The sequence below is a fragment of the Jaculus jaculus genome, chromosome 11 (assembly GCF_020740685.1).
Source record: "Jaculus jaculus isolate mJacJac1 chromosome 11, mJacJac1.mat.Y.cur, whole genome shotgun sequence".
Classification (NCBI taxonomy): domain Eukaryota; kingdom Metazoa; phylum Chordata; class Mammalia; order Rodentia; family Dipodidae; genus Jaculus; species Jaculus jaculus.
This window is the reverse complement of record NC_059112.1, coordinates 15,626,362-15,649,684: the sequence shown is the minus strand read 5'-3', so window position 1 is coordinate 15,649,684 and position 23,323 is coordinate 15,626,362. Positions and strand designations below refer to the sequence as shown.

The window sequence follows — 23,323 nt, the reverse complement described above, 5'->3', positions numbered from 1 at the left end:
CCTTAGTGGTAAAGCGCTTGCCTGTGAAGCCTAAGGATTCCAGTTCAAGGCTCAATTTTCCAGTATCCACTTAACCAGATGCACAAGGTGGTGCATGCATCTGGAGTTCGTTTGCAGTGGCTGGAGGCCCTAGTGCACCCATTCTCTCTCTCTCTCTCTCTCTCTCTCTCCCCCGCCCCCCGCCTCACCTTTCTCTCTCTGTCTGTCACTCTCAAATAAATAAATAAATATAAACAAACAAATATATGTTGAGTTCAACTTAGAATAGCTATCTATGACATATGAAACAGGAATCCAAGAAGCACAGTGGCAGGAGTTCTAATTGTGTGTGCATGTACTCTGTCTATAAGTGGGTACCACCACCTCCCACAAAAGGTATGTCATCTAAAGGAGTGAGAGGGAGTTCGGTAGTTTTTTAGGCACTTAGGGTGACTGGGCCTCTGAAAATAAAAGGGAGGAATGTCTTTGGGCTTGCTGCTACAGTCTGCTCTTTTTCAGAGATCAGAGAAGCATCTAGCCTCTCCTTATCTCTTGCCTAGAGGAGTTCCTTACACCTGTTGATGTGATCTAGGAGGTCTCCTTTCCTGGAATTCAAATCTATTCCTGACATTGTTGTTGGCTGAGCTCAGGCCCCAGAACAGCCTCTATCTTAGACCAATCAGCTGTCTCTTTGGTTCACCTGAGCCACCATAATAAGGTTACAAATAGGGCACAGGCCTCTCTCTGGGCTTCCCGTTCACCACTCTTGAACCTCCAAGTTCTGGTAAGTCTCCCCTCCTCTCGACCTAGCTAGGCAAGAAGGGAGAGAGCCCCCTGAACCCCTCTGCCCTCCACATGGCAGAAGCTCTCTGTACTTTCTCTCCTTTTTTCTCTAAATCTCCTTTCATGTTTCCTCCATGGGCTCTCAGATCATCTGGGCATATCATTTTTTTTCTTCCCTTAGTTTTATACTTCCCTAAAAAAATATAATAATTTAATAATTATCTTTCTCAGTTTGGTTTGCCAAATTCAAACATGAACTGCCTCAGGGTTTGGGTTTCAAGGACTTTTCTCACAGACCCTCTATCGGAGCAAGTAGTGTATTTTAGAATAGGAAATACAACAGCACTCTAAACTGACAGTAGCAATGAACCTGTCCCCTTTGCACAGTAGCTACTTTTCTTACACACACATGCCACTTACATGTCAGCAACTATGACATAAAATCAGATCTGAGGCTAGGCAGGGTGGTGCACGCCTTTAATTCCAGCAAACAGAAGGCTGAGGTAGGAGGATCACTGTGAGTTGGAGGCCAACCTGAGATTTACATAGTGAATTCCAAGCCAGCCTGGGCTAGAGCAAGACCCTACCTTGAAAAACCAAAAATGAAAAAAAGTAGATCTTGTTTCTAACTGGAATGATATACTATTGGAGAGTAATTTCCTCCAAATTAAATCATTCCCTCTTGAAGGAGAAGGCTCATAAGATTCAGGAGGTAAACAACTCACAAATCCCAGGAAACAGAGATTCACTAGATTCCCCCCCCCAGCTCCACCCCCTCCCCCCCCCCCCACACACACACGAGATTACAGAAGCGTGAACAATGCTGGGGAGGCACTTTCTAACCAGGGGAGCTGCCAGCCACTTGTGGAGTGAGCTCTAGGGACGCAGCACTCCTTCACCAAGGCTGAGGTGGTATTCCTGATGACTCAGTTGCCTTTTAATCATTCCTTAAGTGACCCCTCACCTGTGCTCTGTAAGTTACCCCAATAAACTCATTGGTTTGTCCAGTTGTGCTCTGGTACAATCATACTGTGGTCCTGTTGTCTGTGCCCTGTCCAGGGTGAAGAAATGTCTATTCATGTCTCCCCAGGAAAAAAGAAAATTAATGACACATACTCCTTGGAACTCAGTAAGAGAGTATTTCACACAGATGCTCTAAAACATAGGCTTGTATATGACATTTTCAAAATTTATTCATAGCCTTACAAAAAAAAAAAAAGGAAATCAACTAATTGACTACCATGAGATTAATGACTTCAATAAAGCTCACTAGATCACGTCAACTAAAACAGCAAGCAGCTAGCGCCAGGTGTTGAACAAGTAATGGACAGAACGTTTATCCATACCTCACTTTCCAGGAAAAAAAGAAAAACTTGTCAGGCAGATTTACACGGTGATTTAAAAATGTCAGCCCAGAAGGCTTTGCAAGACACTTTTAGGAGCCATGAAACAAGTTACTTTATATCACGACTGCAATGACCTATGGCAACTTTTTGAAAAGTGACCCTCTGACATCTGAAAAGCAGTTTTCAAGTAAGAAAAGCTATTATGTTTTATTTTTCTTATTTAGTTTGCTTTAAAGGGAGAAAAAGAGCTGTTCATAACTTTGCTTAGAGAAGACCCGTAAGCTTTATCAATCACCAATTCAACATGTTAAAGAACTTCATAAAATACAGTAAGCTCGTGAGGGAAAAGTATAGATTTGGAAAATAAAAGTAGATGAACACGGCTGAGCAGCACTAAAGGAGCTGGTGCTACAGAAAGTGCCCGTTCCTCCCCTGCTCCTCCTCCTCTTTTTCTTCCTCTACCTCTTTCTCCTCCTCCTCCTCAGAACTCTGCTCTCTCTTCAGTGGCCTCAAAACTCAACAGGCTCCACTCCTTCCACCTCTTCTCAAGGGGTCACCTTCAATTCTGGTCCTCATATCAAGTCCTAAATCTGCTGAACCATTTATGAGGAGAAATTGACTGTCTTTTTAATTGTACTAGTATTTTATCAAAATTATTCTTTTTGTTAATGTTCTCATTTGCATAGATTTTTAAGTTGTTACTTACTTATTGAGGCAAAGAGATGGACAGAGAGAGAGAATGAGGCACCATGGCCTCCTACCCTTGTAAGCAAACTCTAGATGACGCTCCACTTTGTGCATGTGGCTTTACATGAGTACTGGGGAATCAAACCCAGGCCTTCAGGTTTTGCAAACAAGTGCCTTGAAGCACTGAGCCATCTCCCCAGCACATAGATTTTTTTAAATTATTTTGCTTTTAATTATTTTTTTATTATTTATTTTTTTGTTTGTTTGTTTTTCGAGGTAGGGTCTCACTCTAGCTTAGGCTGACCTGGAATTCACTATGTAGTCTCAGGGTGGCCTCGAACTCATGGTGATCCTCCTACCTCTGCCTCGCAAGTACTAGGATTAAAGGCATGCGCCACGACGCTGGACAACTTTTTATCTATCTATTTATTTATTCATTCATTTATTTCTTTATTTATTTGAGAAAGAGGGAGAAACAGAGAGTGATAGAGATAGAAAGACAAACACATAGAGAAAGAATGGGGGCTGGAGAGATGGCTTAGCGGTTAAGTGCTTGCCTGTGAAGCTTAAGGAGCCCGGTTCGAGGCTCGGTTCCCCAGGTCCCACGTTAGCCAGATGCACAAGGGGGCGCACGCGTCTGGAGTTCATTTGCAGAGGCTGGAAGCCCTGGTGCGCCTGTTCTCTCTCTCTCCCTCTATCTGTCTTTCTCTCTGTGTCTGTCGCTCTCAAATAAATAAATAAAAATTTTAAAAAAAGAGAGAGAGAGAAAGAATGGGCACACCAGGGCTTCCAACCACTGCAATCAAGGTCCAGATGTATGTACCACCTTGTGCAATCTGCCTCAGGTGGGTCCTGGGTATCAAACCTGGGTCCTTAGGCTTCACAGACAAGCACCTTAACTAATAAGTCATCTCTCCAGCATGCAGATTTTTTTTTTTTTTTTTGGAATGGGCTGTTGCTGAGTAAATTGTTCTTTTTGCCTTGATATTTTTGCAAAGCACAAGGTTTTCAGGAATGCATATAAAGGAAAAATAGACCAATGAGGCAAGTCTACTTTATGAAACTATTCACTAGTAGACCGTTAGAGAAAACTTTGAATATTATGTCAATGGTTTGCATAGAGAGCCAAAATTTTGTATGTGGAGAATTTTGTAAGGAATATAAAATTGGCTCAAGAGTCCACCCTGAACATACAGCAGGTCCTCAAGCCCCGGCTTTTTCTTTCTTGGCACCTTGCCTTTTCTTTCCTTCCTCACCATCTTCTAAATGTTCTTCTCTTTCTCCTTGCATTACAGGATATTATCTTGACTTATCTTTAAACTTTTCAAGTGTTTTATTTCCACAATGATATCTTTAGTTTATAAGAGGTTTTTTTAGTAATAGTTTGTTGAAATATAACTCCTCTACCATAAAATTTACCCAAATGTACAATTCAATGAGTTTTGTTTGATATATTCACAGAGTTATACTATGATCACTGCTATGTAATTTCAGAATATTTTCATCATTCCAAAAAGAAACTGCATACCCAAGTGAAAATGATCCATGCCTATTAAAACATAACCTGGGTGAAGCTTCCAGCTGGGAGATGTAAGTATATGTAGCTGTGCCAAGAAACAAAGAAGCCACAGAGATACCACAACAATTGAAATCTGTCAATTTTTACACAATAAAACTATTGTTACGTATTTTTTTTTTCTTTAATGGAGTATAAATTTCTGGAAGGCAGAAGGGGAATGACAGAGAAAAAGGAATGATCCATCCCCTACCCCATAAAAGGATTTGCTTTGAGTATGTGAAAGGATTCACCAGTACAGAGGACCACGGGACACTGCAAACTCAAAAACCATAGGTAACATGTAAACGGCAAGTGAGGAATAAAACGTGCAGACAGCACAGCACACGAACCATAAGCAAAGAGTTCAAATCATTTTCCATGTCTGTCCAGGTGGCCACCTCCCAGTTCAAGGTCAGCCTTCATGCAGAATGCAAGACTTCCTATATGCTCATGCAGACAACAATCCCTGAAAAGGAGACCATGACTTAGATCTAACGTGACAGGCCGTTTCCTTCTCTGCTTTTGCAACTGGCTTATCACTGCACTCTTTTGTGTCTGGTTCCATTTCTTCACCATCAAAAAGCTGTGTTTAGGGGCTGGATGGATGGCTTTGCAGTTAAGGTACTTGCCTGCAAAGCCAGAGGACCTAGGTTCGACTCCCCAGGACCCATGTAAGCCAGATGCACATGGTGGCACATGTGTCTGGAGTTTACTTGCAGTGGCTGGAGGCCCAGGCTGGACAATTCCCTCTGTGTCTCTCTCTTAAATAAATATAAATAAATACCTCACAGGCACCAGATTTTTTTTTTAAAAAAAGCTGTGTTTATGACTTCATATGATATGCCTGTTTCCATATCCATTCTATTATTGAAGCAAACTTGTGTTTTATAGTCTGAGCCGTTATAATAATGCTATGAGTTTTCTAATATGTCTAATGCATGTCTTTGGTAGGCATGAGCTCTCATTTCTGGTAGATAGACATGCAGTGAAAGTAGGTGAATACTTAACTTTGGTGGATTGTGACTAACCATTTTCCTTGCTGTACAATATCCTCATACACATCAAATCTGATTGAACTTAACATATTTTTAACACACATGACGTTCCAAGGAAGCACAACTACAAACTAAGTTTCAATGATAATATTTTATGCTGGGTAGTCAATACTCTTATAAGAGCAAGGGGAAAAATTGCCATGGAAGCCAAATGGCATAGCTATTAATATACACCTAAATTTTATTTCTCCTCTTGTTCATTTGTTTATTTATTTACTTTCTTACCTAGTTACATAGAAAAATTCTTGGAAGAAAAGATGTAATTTAGTTATTTAAAATTACTTTGAGGCTGCCAGGTGTGGTGGTGCACGCCTGTAATCCCAACACTTGGGAGGCACAGGTAGGAGGATCGCTGTGAGTTTGAGGTCACCCTGAGACTCCATAGTGAATTCCAGGTCAACCTGGACTAGAGTGAGACCCTACCTTGATAAACCAAAAAAAAAAAAAAAAATTCCTTTGAGGGCTGGAGAGATGGTGTAGTGGTTAAGGCACTTGTCTGCGAAGCCTAAGGACCCAGGTTTGATTCTCCAATACCCACGTAAAGCCAGATGCACAAGGTGGCACATGAGTCTGGAATTCATTTGCAGTGGCTAGAGGTTCTGGCATTCCCATTCTTCCTCTCTACTTCTCTCTCTCTCAAATAAATAAATTTAAAGTTACTTTGAAAAGCAAGATGGTAGTAATAAAAGAAAGGGAGTATTGTGTATTCACTTTTCGTTTTCCATATGTGGTCATTTGACTTTTATACAAGCTTGTTCTAGTGTTACTTTTTGAACACCCTTGATTCTGAAGCAAAGTAATAGCTGTTTCATGTAGAATGGACAGATGTTTATTTTTCTCTGGGAAATCTGACTTTATTACTATCAATTGATTTGTGCAATGGGTAAAGCTTTGTCTTTCAACAGATAAAGTCACAGGAGAGTAATAGTAACTGCCTGCTTCCCACCTCAATTGAGGTCAAAGGGTAGAAAAGTATGGTTAATGTGCAGATGGAGAGATTTAAGTCAGACATGAGAAAAACATTTCCTAGTCATGATGACTGTTAGAGATTGAACCCAGTTATTAAAGGGAAAGAGAGAGAAGACATTATAAATCCTCTCCCAGGGGATGTGAAGGGCAGTATAGACAGCCATTTGAATAGTAAACTTGGATAAAACCCAGCTGTGAATTGATGTCCATTTTTATAACACCATAAATACAGAAGAAGGTTTTCTGGGATATCCTTTAAATAGTATGTGTTTCTTATTACATAAATTTTTGAGCTCTAAAGCATTACAATAATAGAAGAGCCTTGATGTGAAAAGTGCATTTTAATTATATAAATCAATTCAGTTCAACATGTCCTAAATTCAGAAATTTTCCAGAAGAGCTGTTTTGAGGCTAGTGTAGAATAAAGGCTAACTGCCACAGAATTACAGGTCAAGAGAAAATAAACAGCTATCCTTAAAGTTACACAAAACTGAAATATGAAGCCACCAGAAAGAGTCATGGCTTGCCTTGCCATGGAAATGCAGCCTTCCCAAGCTAACTTCATGCTGTCTCAGTGTTTATAAACTCAGCAGACAGCAATGACAAGAACAGAACCCTGTTATCCACGGACAGAATACCAGGCTGCTGAGGATCATATCCTTTGCGGGTCCACTTTGACTTAGAGAGGAATGTCTGAGGGTTTTTGTTTTGGGGTTTTTTGTTTGTTTGGGGGATTTTTTGTTTGTTTTTTCTCGAGGTAGGGTCTCACTCTACCTCAGACCTGGAATTCACTCTGTAGTCTCAGGGTGGCCTTGAACCCACAGCAATCCTCCTACCTCTGCCTCTGAGTGCTGGAATTACAGGTGTGCGCCACCACTACCAGCATAGAATGTCTGTTTTGAAAAGAACTTCTGAGAGAAAGAAACTCCCACTGGCACTTGTGGACCTTCTTGCCATGCCATGCTCTTTAGGTTTCCCAAGTACAGCCCAAAATGCTCAAGTTCAGAATCCCTCCTGGGGAAAATGCACTCAAAAATGACTAAGCAAAATGGCTGCTCTGGGTGCTTACCACTCATATTCCTCCTTTCCCAGCAAAAGAACCTATGTGATGATTAAATAACTACAACTATAGTAGAGCTCTGGAGTACAGGACAGCAAGATGTGACAGACACAAACCTCAGGATCGCCACACTGAGGTGGGAAGGAAACACCTTGGCTCTGCTGTCCCCTGCCCCTGTGTGATGGTCAAAAGGGTCAACTTGGCCTGGGCATGGTGCTGCACATGCCTTTAATCCCAGCACTCGGAAGACAGAAGTAGGAGAATCACCGTGAGTTCAAGGCCACCCTGGAACTCCATAGTGAATTCCAGGTCAGCCTGAGCTAGCGTGAGACCCTATCTCAAAAAAAAAAAAGTGTCAGCTGAACAGATTTACATTCAGCTAGTAGACAAATCTCTGGGCATGACTGTGAAGGATTTTCTAGATTAGGTTCATTACGGTGGGAAGACCCACCCTAGCTGTGGGCTGCACAATTCCATAGAGATGACGCCCTGGACTGGAAGAAAAGCAGAGAGCCACCTGAGTACCAGAACTCATCGCTCTCTGCTTCCTGACTGGAGATGCAATGTGATTAGCTGCCTCAAGCTCCTGCCACACCTTCTGTACCATAATGCACTGTGACTTCAAAGTGCACGCAGAACAGTGGACCTTCCTTTTTGCTTTGGTCAGGTATTTAGACCAAGCAATAAGAAAAGTAACTAACATACCCCATCTATACCAGGAAGGGCTCTTTCTGCAAGGTGAAGGTCTTCAGGAGGAAGGCGGTGGCCCCGTCATTGCTGCACATGTTGCAGTCTTTACTCCTAGAGAATCCCGAAGCCTTCCTTGGTCCTCACTTCAGCTTAGGGAGCTGCCTGTAATGGGATTCATGCTCCACTTGCTCCAGGAAAGGAGCTCACATTGTGCCTTGACAGTCCCCTCCCAATGGTCAAGCTGCTACTGTGCTATGTCATCTTGTAAGAGCCACTGCTATAGAACCTCCCACTCCTAAGACTTATAACCACTGCATCCCTTCATGTCCTGGCTCGGCCATCACTGTAACACTGGTGGATACATATGGTAAGATACCATTCCCTAGCCAAGCTACTGCAACTCCTTAACCACTGGAAACAAGCGACATTATAGGCTGTTGGCCTGACACTCGCAGCACAGTCCCCGGAGCAACAGGAAGCAGCAGGTAGCTTCTTTGCCCTACCATCCAGTCCCACAGTCCCTCAGTGCTCCATGCTGGTCTAGCAAGCAGGGAACCAGTAGAAATGCAAGAGTGTGGCTCTACAGAGTCCCTCCTTCCACAGGATGAGTCATGAAGAGAGTTTCAAATGGTATGGGAAATCTCTCCATGTCTCAGTTATCTCGGCCTAGGAAATGGGAGTGAAAGTGAGTACCAAACCCATAAGATTATTAGGAGCATTAAATGAGCAAAATATGTAAAACTTTCACGACTACATTGGTTTAAAACAAAATTAGGGCTGGAGGGATGGCTTAGCCGTTAAGGCGTTTGCCTGCAAAACTAAAGGACCCAGTTTCAATTCCCCAGGACCCACATTAGCCAGATGCACAAGGGGGCACATGAGTTTGGAGTTCATGTGCAGTGGATGGAAGCCCTGGTGCGCCCATTCTCTCTCTCTCTCTCTCTCTCTCCCCCTCCCTCCCTCTATCCCTGTTTCTCTGTCAAATAAATAATCTGGGTATGGTGGCACATGCCTTTAATTCCAGCACTTGGGAGGCAGAGGTAGGAGGATCACCACAAGTTCAAGGCCACCCTGAGACTACATAGTGAATTCCAAGTCAGCATGGACTAGAGTGAAACCCTGCCTCAAAAAAAAAAAAAAAAAAAAAAAAAAAAAGCCTGGCGTGACGATGCACACCTTTAACCTCAGCACTCGGGAGAGAAGTAGGAGGATCTCTGTAAGTTCAAGGCCACACTGAGACTAATTCCATGTCAGCCTGGGCTAGAGTGAGACCCTACCTCAGAAAAAAAAAAAAAAAAATAGCTATTCAATTTTTAAAAAGTAAACTTCACTTCCCTTTTCCCAAAATTGGGGTATAGGTAAAACATTAAAACAACAATTATGAGTTAATTAGTACATGTGGTCCTATGAGCTGCCTAGATTTTCTTGTCTTTTATAAATTATAACATATCATAAGATATGTCAATTTTTTAAATTTTTATTTATTAGAGACAGAGAGAGGGAGGGAGATTGAGAGACAGAAAGAGAATGAGTGCACCAGGGCCTCTAACCACTGCAAAAGAACTCCAGATGCATGTTCCACCTTGTGCATCTGGCTTACATGGGCCCTAGGGAACTGAACCTGAGTCCTTAGACTTCACAGGCAAGCACCTTAACTACTAAGTCATCTCCCACCTACATGTACGTGTATGCATGCATGCTCCCCTTAATCCAAAAAACAAATTCTCCATGATGAAGACAAAAGACATAAACATGATCAAAACACAGCCACTCTCCATCCAGACCTGGATGAGCACAAGGCTCAAAGCCATGCTGTTCTTCAAAACTAGAAGGATCTGCTACATACACATAGTGGGAAATGGCAGTAAGCATGGGAATAGTGGGAAACACAAATCACTAATCTCATCTGGGGGTTTGGTTAAAAGAAATATAGCAACCAAAACAAGGAGGACAAGATGGCATCTTGGTTCAGCTCAGGACTTCCCATCTTGAGAGGCAAGCTAACAAAGCAGAGCCAATTGAGTGCTGAGAAGCCAGAGACAACTATGATGACAAAGATGGGAAAGACACCATAGGTTGAATGAGCACATCACCTTTAAGCTGGAAAAGAGACAGTGGTGACAAGTACACAGCATGGCCCAGAAGTTTATTAGTATCAGTGCGATGGGTCAGATTACCGTCTGGAAATTTAGCTTGAGTTTTTTCTATAAAAGGGGGACCACAAACTTCTAGATGTTGTGGCATAGAGGAGGGGTGTAAGCAGAGTTGGGAAAGAAGTAATGGAACATAATCATAACTAAACTAAAAAATGGAAAAACTATATTGAATTATGTATAAAAGCTGTTATTAGCATGTAGATATTCAGCATAAAGCCTAGAAAAAGACAAGTGAAGAGGAAATGATGAATGTATACAACTCCTATAAAGGTAGTGAGCTCATCTAAATCAATCTGTTTGGACTGATTCACTTTCATCAAATAAACTTTAGTTTCTGAGTATATCTTCCCATAGACAAGGAATGTGGTCAGGAACACCATCTTGTAGATCTTCCCATAGACAAGGAACGTCATCTTATAGATCTTCCCATAGACAAGGAATGTGGTCAGAAACACCATCTTGTAGACCTTCCCATAGACAAGGAACATCATCTTGTAGATCTTCCCACAGACAAGGAATGTGGTGAGGAATACCATCTGGTGGATCTCCCCATAGATAAGGAATGTGGTCAGGAACACCATATTGTAGACCTTCCCACAGACAAGGAATGTGGTGAGGAATACCATCTGGTGGATCTCCCCATAGATAAGGAATGTGGTCAGGAACACCATCTTGTAGACCTTCCCACAGATGAGAAAAGTGGTCAGGAACACCATCTTATAGATCTCCCCATAGACAAGGAATGTGGTTAGGAACACTATCTGTAGATCTTCCCATAGACAAGGAATGTGGTCAGGAACACCATCTTGTAGATCTCCCCATAGACAAGGAATGTGGTCAGGAACACCATCTTGTAGATCTTCCCATAGACAAGGAATGTGGTCAGGAACACCATCTTGTAGATCTTCCCATAGACAAGGAATGTGGTTAGGAACACTATCTGTGAATCTTCCCATAGACAAGGAATGTGGTCAGGAACACCATCTTGTAGATCTCCCCATAGACAAGGAATGTGGTCAGGAACACCATCTTGTAGATCTTCCCATAGACAAGGAATGTGGTTAGGAACACTATCTGTGAATCTTCCCATAGACAAGGAATGTGGTCAAGAACACCATCTTATAGATCTCCCCATAGACAAGGAATGTGGTCAGGAACACCATCTTGTAGATCTCCCCATAGACAAGGAATGTGGTCAGGAACACCATCTTGTAGATCTTCCCATAGACAAGGAATGTGGTTAGGAACACTATCTGTGAATCTTCCCATAGACAAGGAATGTGGTCAGGAACACCATCTTATAGATCTCCCCATAGACAAGGAATGTGGTCAGGAACACCATCTTGTAGACTTCCTCATAGACAAGGAATGTGGTCAGGAACACTATCTGTGGATCTTCCCATAAACAAGAAATGTGGTCAGGAACACCATCTTGTAGATATTCCCATAAACAAGAAATACAGTCAGGAACACAATCTAATAGATCTTCTCACAAACGAGAAATGTGATCAGGAACACCATCTTATAGGTTTTCCCATAAATAAGAAATGTAATCAAGAACACCATCTTCTAGGTCTTCCCATAAATGAGAACTGTGGTCAGGAAACATCATTTCTAATTTGCTTCACATTATGACCCATATTGCTCACACAGCTCTGATTCTCCTTTAAATTCTGGGAAATAGATATATTCTTTAATTTATGGATAAAATGAAGCTTGACTAATAAGCAAAAAAAACTGATTTTTTTTTTTTTGCAGATAAAACTAATTTCGTACTCAATCACAATCAGGAGAGCCTAAATTTACAGAAAACAAGAGATATACATGAAAGCAGAACAGGCTAGAAGTGGACAATACAAGGAAGTCAAAAGCAACAACTGAGAAGATTGTCCTTAAATTTAGTGGTGTAGGGAAATTTGCAGAAGGAAAGTGTTAGTATACAGAATGCACTTGAGTCCTAAGCATTAAAATGATGAAGAAACAGAAACCTCAAGCACCAATGGCGTATTCTAGAAGTTTAGCTGCAAAAGAAAGGACAGTACATGAAGAAGTTCGTTCACATCAGCTCCTACAGGATCTAACACCAGAGAACACGTCCAGTCTTCAAAGAGCAGAAGAAAGCTGTGAGACTCCAGGAAGCACCATGGTGCCCAGAGAAAAGTTCTCTACAAGTTTGGGATGGGCAACTTCTATCCATTCCTCCTCTGAGTGGCCATTTCAGAGTCAAATAATAGATTTCTTAGGGTCTATTTATTTTTGACTTTCAATATCCATTTTTCATTATGAAAGCTAGTGGGAAAAATACAATACACTTTCAGTGTTTTAAAAATTGCTTTTCTGGAACATATCTCCTTAGCTGACAATTTAATAACAAGCTCTCAGTAAGAGACATCTGTTTATATGAACAATGATAAAATGAAATTTTTCCTTTGTTTTAGCAATTACACTTTTATCATTTAAGAGAATGATGTTTATTTCTATCGGTGCTCATAATGTTTTAATATGAACTTACCTTGTGCTGAGAAATTTTATATTTAAGATCAGAGGTTTCAACCATGGAATCCCTTTCATTAACTTTAAACACAAGAGAACCCTCAGTCTAGAATTAAAATCTGTTTAATGTCTCAAAAATACCAGAAGCCTTTACTGCAGACAGAAAAATTTATACTTCAGTAAAATGGAGAGCAGTGAGCAGTTTAAAGTATTTTATAGCTCAAAATGCTGCTTTTCCCAGGGTGGGAAAAAAAGCATTTTAGCCATTTACAACACTACAATGCAACTGTTTAATGATAGCTGTACAGTGGGCAGTTTTCAATCATCAATGTCTCTATAAACTTAAAACTTCTAGTTCTTTTTCTTACTGTTCACACTTGCACAGCTGTATACGGAAATGAGACACACAAGAAAATCTGGCTAGTGATACAAAGCAGAAATGGGTAGCCAGGTTGTGTTATCTTTCACTAAATTGTACTTGGCACGAGGACAGAGCACACGCTAATCTAGCTAACAATCATCTGTTTCTTTCCTCCCCCACTCACCCTCCCCCACCCATGTCTGGAGTTTTAGGATAAAGATAACAAATTTATCTGTCCTTTTTTTGGGGGTGGGGGGAAGTTGATAGAAAACCCAAACACTTAAATTTTTCATGGGGTTGTCTTTACATACATATATGTGGCTCTGATATTTTTTTAAAGATATAGCTCCTTAAGAATGTTTCAAGAGTCCTTACAATGAGCTATAAAAGCTGATTTATATTTTTAAGCTGATTTATGTTCTGTATCAATGAAACACAATATAAATTAACCTTCTCATCAAGATCCTGTGTGCATTCCTGCTCTTTTGGATTAATGGGATGAATCAGTTCTTTCAACATACTTAAGAATAAGGAACTCCATAAGCTACAAACACTCCTTGGTAATGGAGATCTAGGACTGGGAGGAAGGGAAGTGAGTGTGCTGGCGCACACCTATAGTCCCAGCACTTAGGAAGCTGAGGAAAGATGACCTTGAGTTCAAGGACAGCCTGGGCTACACGGTGAGATTGTTTCAAAAATCCAAGTACAGGAGAGAGGTAAGGGAAGTAGAGAGAAAAGGAGAAAGAAGAGTGAAGAGGGGACGAGAGGAGAGGAGAGGAGAGGAGGGGAGGGGAGGGGAGGGGAGGGGAGGGGAGGGGAGGGGAGGGGGAGGGGAGGGGAGGGGAGGGGAGGAGAGGGGAGGAGAGGAGAGGGGAGGAGAGGAGAGGAAGGAGGATAAAAGATAAAATACTGGGAACTAGAATAAATAGTCAAATGCCAGAATGGTCTCAAAGCAACAACTTTATTTCTAGTCCAAAACAACACAGAAGCCTTGACACTGACTATATAGAAGCAGCGATATTTTAGAAATAAAAAGCATGTTCCCTGGCATTAGATGCCTGCATTTGAATTCCAGTCTTACGCCTCATCAGATGTGTAGCAACTAAAACAAATTTTTCTGTTTCCTTATCTGAAAAAAATGGGTGACATCAGTAGTTCCTATCACACAGAAGGACTATAACGATTAGATAACACAGCACATATAAAGACAAGATAAAGCAGTTTGTAAGAACTCCATAAGCATTAGTAATGTTCACTTTTTATGTCATCATTATGTTCCTTAAAGCTGCCATCTATAGTCACTAAGACACTCAAAGTTATGACTCAAAGTTATGTATTTTCCTATTGTGATTCCTTAATTTGACTCCACCTAGGTTCATCTATATTATTCTACTTCCAAAATTATTTTCTATTACATCTTGATAGCTTGATGTTTGTACTCAAAATTAATCAAGAACTAAAGTAATGTGAAGTTACAGTATGTTCCGTATTAAAATTTTCAATAAAAAATGTTAGGGCTGGACATGGTGGTGCACACCTTTAATCCCAGCCCTCAGGAGGCAGAAATAGGGGGACTGCCATGAGTTCGAGGCCACCCTGAGACGACACAGTGAATTCTAGACCAGCTTGGGATAGAAGGAGACCCTACCTTGAAAAAAAAATTTAGGGCTGGGGAGAAGGCTCAGCAGCTACTGGTGCTTGCTTGCAAAGCCTTCTATTCCAGGCTTGATTCCCACATAAAGCCAGATGCACAAAGAGGCACATACATCTAGAGTTCAACTACAATAGCAAGAGGCCCTAACATGCCCATTATCTGTTTGTTTTTCTCTCTCTCTCTCTTTCCTCAAAAATAAATAAAAATAATTTTTAAATTTTTCTAAAGAACTTAAGCATTGAACTTCTGCTTTCCTATCCATTAGGATACACAAATGCTTAGTAAATACCAAAGAACATACTACAAGAAAGAAGCCTCATTATTAAGAGAAATAAATTTTCACAAATTTCCAGAAATACATTCTACTCACTAACCAGATTCAACATCTATATTCAAATATTTCTGTATTTTAAATTATTAATGCATTTTAGAAACAAAAGAAAAAATAAAAAGCCAAAATTCTTTTCTAAAGTTAAGGCATCAGTTCCATGATTTCTCTTTTTAATCAGAAGAAAAATTCTAGAACTGAGTGTGGTGGCGCATGCCTTTAATCCCAGCACTTGGGAGGCAGAGATAGGAGGATTGATGTGAGTTCAAGGCCACCCTGAAACTACACAGTAAATTCCAGGTCAGCCTAAGCTAGAGTGAAACCCTACCTCAAAAAAAAAAAAAAAAAAAACTGTGGGCTGGATTGATGGCTCAGCAGTTGAAGGCACTTACTTGCAAAGTCTGGCATCCCAAGGTTCAGTACCTCAGTGTCCAGGTGAAGCCAGATGCACAGGGTGGCCCATGCATCTGGAGTTCATTGGCAGTGGTGGGAGCACCTGATACGCCAATCCCACCCCCTCTCGTGTGTGTGTGTGTGTGTGTGTGTGTGTGTGTGTGTGTGTGTGTGCAGATAAATAGAAAAGGTATTTTTAAAAAGAAAAATGCAGTTAAATTAAACATAAACTCCCTTGCAGCCATGTTCTAATGTCAGAGTCAAAGCCAAATATGAATAAATAAGAAAAACGAAGGATGTGATTCCCTGGCGAACAAAGCACACGCCCCGTAACTGGACAGTCAGCGGCCGCGCCGCATGTGAGTGCAGCCAGCGCCTGTGCGTCTTGTCAGACGGCTTCACCGATACAGCGGCCCGTCATGCAAAGCCAAAAGAAGTTCTCTCTCACATCTACCATTAGGAAGAAAAGGAAACTCTATGCTATCATTCTGTTTTACCATTATGAGTAAAACAGAATTAAGGGGAGGGTTTCGGGCCACAAATTTTTTAAGTTCTAGATCAATTAAGAACATAAAAGAATTCTCCTTCTCCTCCTCCTCCTCCCCCTCCTCCCTCTCCCCCTCCCCCTCCTCCTCCTCCTTCTTCTTCTTTTGGTTTTTCGAGGTAGGGTCTCACTGTGGTCCAGGCTGAACTGGAATTAACTGTGTAGTCTCAGGGTGGCCTCAAACTCACCATGATCCTCCTACCTCTGCTGGGATTGATAATTACCCTTTGTATGCAAGGGCTCTCCTAACCCTTTCAAGTTCAGTCTAAGAAAACCGGTCACTTTACATCCCAAAGGAGATGTGCACATATTCCTTCTCTACTCCTCACCAGGGCACTCCATTCTTTTACCTAGACTCTGCGGCCTAGGCAGGCCCGCGGCTGGGAGGTTGGGAGCCTGCTTACTGGGCTTCCTCAGAGCCTGCGGGGAAGGGAGGGGGAGGAAGAGGAGGGACAGGAGGGAGAGGAGGAGGATGGCAGCCCGGGAGAGGATGGGAAGCTTACCCACACTCATCTTGATGGGCAGCTGTTCTCGGCTGGCTGCTTCCACTAGGTGTCTCCGCACTTCCATCACGGCCTCCTTGTGCCTGGAGCTCAGCAAGGCTTCCCACAGGGTTTTACCAGAAGAGTCACTGCAGTAGAACCACAAAACAAAACCAAACAGCTAAGAGCTTTCTACTAGGAAGTGGAAAGAACTGAGAGAAACAAAGACTTCAACATCTTTCTGATTATCAACACAGTCTTTCCCACTGATGGACTCAATAAAAGAATGTCTAGTTCATTTAACTGGCACAAAGAATGGAGAAACTAAGACCAGCGAAATCAAGTGACTAGTGGGAAGAAATGCTGCACTGTGCTTTTCTTCCCACCACGAGTATGAGAAAATATGTGCTAATTTTTTTTTGTACTTAGAAGTACTTCAGAGTTTAAGTCATTGCTAGAGGGACATAAATGCTATTTAAGCCAAATTTGAATGTCTGTCTAAAACTGACTGAACAGTTATAAGCAAGACAGCAACGTGAGACAATATATTGTCTGAGAAGCAGAAAACAATCAGCAATGAGAGTTCCTGTTCAGAAATCACTCGGTAAGCCGCCTCACTAGTAGGCTTCCTACTAAATGACCAGGAGGACTTCCGCTAAGTGGCACGGCCTGCAGTAGTCCGGCACTTAGGGAGGCCTTTACGATTGCGCGTTGAGAACGGCTCGGAGCTCTGTGCTGTGCAGGAGCTCATCTGGACTCACTTCCCCAGTGGCCTCTGTCTCCCTCACCATGCCATGTCCCAAGTATAAATGAGGACAGTGTTCCTTCCGAAAACCCCTGCCATGTAGCCAAGTGCACACATTTGTCGTAACGCTTTCAAAACGGAACATAAAGGAAACAAGGGAGGCTTCTGTCCCTTCAAAGGATTTCTTCCTCTACTTAAAGCCCTACTAATTCTTCTATTAGCCAGTGATCAATACGTGGAAAATGAATGCATTTTTAAATGTGGGGGGGTGGCTATGTGTATGTGTGTACATGCTCATATGTGTAAGCATGCGCGTGCGTGTAGAGGCCAGACATCGCGTGTCTTCCTCGGTCATTCCCCACCTTAACTTTTTTTTAATTAACAACTTCCATGACTGTAAACACTATCCCATGGTAATGCCCTCCCTTCTCCCACTTTCCCCGTTGAAACTCCATTCTCCCCATCTCAATCAGTCTCTCTTTTATTTTGATGTCATGATCTTTTCCTCCTATTATGATGGTCTTGTGTAGGTAGTGTCAGGCACTGTGAGGTCATGGATATCCAGGCCATTTTGTGTCTGGAAGAGCATGTTGTAAGCAGTCCTACCCTTCCTTTGGCTCTTACATTCTTTCCGCCACCTCTTCTGCAATGAACCCTGAGCCTTGGAAGGTGTGATAGAGATACTGCAGTGCTGAGCACTCGTGTCACTTCTTCCCAGCACCATGGTGCCTTCTGAGTCATCCCAAGGTCACTGCCATCTAGAAAGAGAAGATTCTCAACCAAAAGTGGGAGTAGCATAATATAAAGGTATGAACATTAAGAGAAGTGCTTACTGGACAGTTTGATAAGCACAGTATATACATTTAGACAGACAGCAGCAGACATTACACCCCTAGGGCTCATGACTATCCCTGTTTTAGGTTTTTAGTATCAGGCATGTATTCCCTCCCATGGAGAGGGCCTCCAGTCCCATTAGAGGGCAGTTGGTTTCCATCATGATAGATGTGCCACTATTGCACCTGTTGGCTCATTTGGCCTGGCTGGCCAAATCTAAGGCTTGCAGTGTCCACTGTTGGGTATCTTCACTGGTGATTTCTCTCTCTCCCATTGAACTGCATGAAGAATGGCTTCTTCCAGCTTTCTGTCAGCTGGTCTGCACAGAGGAGGTTATCAGCTCAGTTCCAGCAGGATTTTTCAGTGGCCTTGAAGCCCAAGTATGTGGAGTCTTCAGCAATAGGGTCTTACCATCTATTCTTGCCCCACCTTAATTATTTGAGACATGGCCTCTCACTGAGCTCCAGCTCACCAGCAGAGTTAGACTAACTAGCAAGTAGGTCTGAGGACTCTGCCTGTCTCCCCAGTGCTTACATTAAAGGTCCTCTAGAGAACCCTAAGACAACTATTTGTCCGCTATTTTTATGTTTAAGTGAGTGAGCAGGTAAGCAACCCTGGCAAGCCCAAGCACACAGATAAGACAAGCTTTCAGTGACTCATTGCCGGGAAGCTCATGCATTACAAATGACAAGGAAGCAAGTGTATCTTGCGCTATGGTCAGTGACTGAATGAACATCTACGCAAGCAACACAGAGCGGCTGGGGGATGACTGCTATGGGTAACTGGCAACAATGAGCAAGTCCAAGGAAGTATGAACACTAAAAGCAGCCAAAGAGGAAACAAGTCAACTAGGAAGCAGAATGGAAAAGAAAGGCTTCAAGAAAAATACAAAATTCTAATCACACAACAAAAGGAGGACATTTCAGGTCATGCAGAGAATTCGTGTATACAGAATGTGTGTGTACAGGACTATTTTCTTTGTTCTGGAGGTGCAAGGAGAGAGGCGGTAATATGAGGGCAAACACAGTGTTCATCGTAATTCTAAAGTGGCCTCACTTGCTACAGGATTTTCAGAAAGGTACCTAATTTCTCGAAGGCCTGGAGCCATGGAAGAATTCTGAACAGGAAAGTTATACTTCTGCCTTCCCAAATGTATGGTCTACAACCATACCCCAACAACCTGTATTGTTAAAACTTCTGTCACATTTGGTGCTCCAAATATACACGTCCGAACCTAATTAACATTCCAAGGATTAGCAAACGATAGGTGTATATTCCATACTGTTATTTCTTTCATCAAAACTCTTTTTCCCTTTCACAAGTCCAGAGACCATAACAAAAAGAGCTGGAAAAGAATGTTCCTACAGTTTGTAGAATATAAACTAAGCAATTTTCTACCTTAGCCTGTGTTTTCCAAAGACATAAATTTTCATTCATTATAGTTCCTAGAAAAGAACACAATTTTGTTACAATAGAATCTTTGAAGTATATGATTTCAAAAAGTGGGATGTTGCTGCTGGGCGTGGTAGCACACGCCTTTAATCCCAGCACTCAAGAGGCAGAGGTAGGAGGACAGCCGTGAGTTCAAGGCCACCCTGAGACTCCATAGTGAATTCCAGGTCAGCCTGGGCTAGAGTGAGACCCTGCCTCAAAAGAACAAACAAAAAAAAAAAGTGGGATATTGGTCTTAGGAAAAGATCCATTGTGCTGCTATGAAATACAATGTTTCTACATTGTCAGCAACTAAAATGTCAAACACATATGAGGTGTATATACTTTTAAAATAAGCTATCTTGTATCCTTAGAAATAAAACTATTTTGGCAAATTATATTTGAAGACTACAAGCCAATAATATACACATAATTACAACCTGTTGGAGATGAAGCTTCTTGGTCTCTCAGGAGACTTCCCAGCAGGAAGATATGGTACTTTCCATTCATTTCTGACGTTTTACTCACAAGACTTACTCATCAGTTAAGGAAATCTTAGAAGCTGCTTTGGTCTGGCAAGCATGAAATGTCAAATGCAGTCTACTAGAAACAAACAGGAAATATCCACCACCAAATAAAATACAAACAAGACAGCATTAATTTTTTAAAGGTGGCTGAATAATGAGTCATGGTGCTACTTCAATCAAATGGAAGATGAGCAATTAGGAGACTAAGGATGAAATGGGAATGCACATCATTATCTTGTGACTGAACTCAAGGACATAGTTTCTTCATGCGTGCACGGGAAGCTAAGCTTACTCACAGGATTCGCATTAACAGTCACAGGATGATTCCAACAGAATTAGAATAATCACAACAGCAACAGCAAACCAGACAAACACTGTCAGCTAATTTTAAACAGAGCAAGCTGAGTCAGAGGTTTTTACATTACAGAATAATGGCTTCCATCAGTGTGAGCCTTAATGAGCTCTAAAAGATTGGGTTGCTAATCAAATTACTCACAGAAATTTCAATCATCATCTTTCCTTTTGACTACTTTTCTTAAGCAGTTACTTCATCTCTAAGAAACACAGCCATTCTCAATAGGAGAAAAAACCATCTGACAGAGGCTATATGAAGTAGACCCGACCCTGGAGAGGTAGTCTTCCCTTTTATCTTTCTTTGAAAGTATCAGCAAGGGCGGCTGGCAAGATGGTTCCGTGCTTAAAGGCATTTGTTTGAAAATACTAGCACTTCCTGTGGTCTGTGCTCTCAAAGAGAAGCCTCCGGTCCCTGACTACTGGATGTAGCCTTCTAACAGAGACGCAAGAACTGGGTATGTTCCACCAGCTGGTCAAAGACAGCAGCTCTGGGAGCGCCCAGCCCTTCGCCTCTTCTAGGTGCGGGACGGAGGTGGAAGCAGACAGAGGACCCGCGGTGAGAACAGCAACACGGGAAGGAGTGGGAGGTGAGAATGGAGTTGAGCGGGAGTAACTTTGTGCACAGAGAGCCCAAGAAAGAACTTGAAATCCTCTTAAAGAAATTCAAAGAAGTACAGCTAAGCAGAATGGTTCATGTGACACCCACCTCAGCCTGTATCAAGTCATTCCAGGCCTGCCAACCTGCACCAGGGATTATAGACTTCTTTTCTAAGGACAACTGAACGGTCTGCAACACCCTGACATGATCAGATCTGCGCTGTCAAATGACCGCTCAGAACCCACTGCGGAGAGTGGAGCTGAAGACTGGGTTGGAGGCAACTGTACTAATTCAAGCAGGAAGCCATGACAGCTTACAATAACTTTTCACAGCTATCAGATCATACTTCTCTCTGCTCAAAATGCCACCAGACTTCTTACTACCACTAAAGTTAAAAACATGTTCCTTATTCCAACCACCATCTTTATATAATAGTATACATTCCTGTGCCTACAACTTCATCTCCCATTTCTTGGCTTCACCCATTAGGTCTCAGTGACACTGGCTTGATTTTCGGCCAGTGAAGGAGTCAGGTGCGTTCCTGACTCAGGACCTTGGTATGCTACTCCCTTTGCCTAGAACCCTCTTCCCTCCACATGTTCATTAAACAAGCCTCACTCCTTCACTCACTCAACACATAGATATTTTTTTAATTTTATTTATTTTACTCATTTATTTGAGACAGAGAGAGAGGAAGAGGCAGATAGAGAGAGAGAAAGAGAGAATGGGCATGCCTGGAACTTCAGCTGCTGTAAACAAACTCCAGACGCGTGCGCCACCTTGTGCATCTGTGGGACCTTGGGAATCAAACCTGTTTCCTTGGCTTTATAGACAAGCACCTTAACCACTAAGCTCTCTCTCCAGCCCTCAGCACATATTTATTTACACACACACACACACACACACACACACACACACACACACAGATTAAACCTGGGACCCACACTTCCCTATAGCAAATGCTGTACCACTGAGCTATAACCCTAGACCTCTTTTCACTTCTTATTTTGAGACAAGGTCTCGCCAAGCTACCCAAGCTCGAATTTACTCTACAGTCTAGGCAGACCTTGAATTTTTGACCCTCCTGTCCCACCCTCATGAGCCGCAGGGATTACAGGCCTGTGCCGCTAGTCTTGGCTTCAACAAATGCTTATGATGCACCTACTATATGGCAGTGATATTCTAGGTGCAGCTAAAGGCTTTTTAAGATTTATTTATTTGCAAGAAGAAGGAAGGGGTGCAACAGGGCCTTTTGTCACTGCAAATGAACTCCAGTCACGTGCACCACCTTGTACTTATGGCTTGATATGGGTTCTGGGGAATCAAACCCAGGTTACCAAGTTTTTCACACAAGTGCCTTTAACCACTGAGAAATAGCTCCAGCCTTCTAATGGTGTTTGACCCTTGACAGAATAGAAATTGTGGCACTCCTTGTGTCAAATCTTGCTTGTTCCATTTCATCATAATTATAATATTTGCACCAACCGAAAGTTATCGAAATAAATTTTGGAGTAGGGTGGCTACAGAACACTAGGAACAGAAGGAATCCAGTTTTCTTCAAGGCCAGCGCCCTGGGCCTATGAGTGGCTGTGTTCCGCTGCCACCACCCTCTGGGTGGCCCAGGAGGTCTGACGGGGTACACGAGAGAACAAGTCTGGCACAGACCTTCTTTCCTCAAGCGCTGGAAGTCCACTCAGAGAAACGGACAGCAAGGTAGAAGTTATGAAATCTCTTACTACGAGCTGCCATCAAAGGAGTGTATGCTGGAAACAAAGATGGAGGTAGGCTCAGGAAGGAAGCAGCAGCTTGCAGCACAGCCAGAAGGTGGGGGACAGGGCACTCAGGACCGGAAAGAGGCGGCCAAGAGGATGAGCATGTGGGGGAGAAGGAAGAGGAGGCAGAACAGTAAGGAGGGCCCAGATCCGCTAGACCTTCGGGAGCAAGTGCAAAGGCTATGTGTTTAGCCAGAGGGCAGGGAGAGCCACTGAAAGATCTTACCAGGGCAGCACTAGACCTATACTTACTATTGACCACACAACTGAATAAATGCGCTTCGTGGTCAGTAAGTATAACCCCTTCATTGCTGCTTGTTGAATGTGCTTATGTTGAGTTTTCTTCATTTATTCAACATACTTTTGCATACCAAGTACCAAGCACTGTTTTTGGAACCAGAATACAACAGGGAACAAAAGAAACATACAACAGAGCTGGAGAGATGGCTCAGAGGTTAAGGTGCTTGCCTCCAAAGCCTAATGACCTGGGTTTGATTCCCCATTACCCACATAGAGCCAGATGC

At 42.3% G+C, this 23,323-nt stretch overlaps 1 protein-coding gene across 1 annotated transcript in view; it reads right to left on the bottom strand.

The window, feature by feature from the left end:
• Nucleotides 1-23,323, bottom strand: part of Scfd2 (sec1 family domain containing 2) — a 357,956-nt gene that overhangs the window by 312,481 nt on the left and 22,152 nt on the right. Inside the window, exon 3 of the mRNA XM_004658696.2 lies at nucleotides 16,560-16,687. Within this exon, the coding sequence (XP_004658753.2) occupies nucleotides 16,560-16,687 (128 nt within the window). The remainder of the gene's footprint in view (nucleotides 1-16,559; nucleotides 16,688-23,323) is intronic.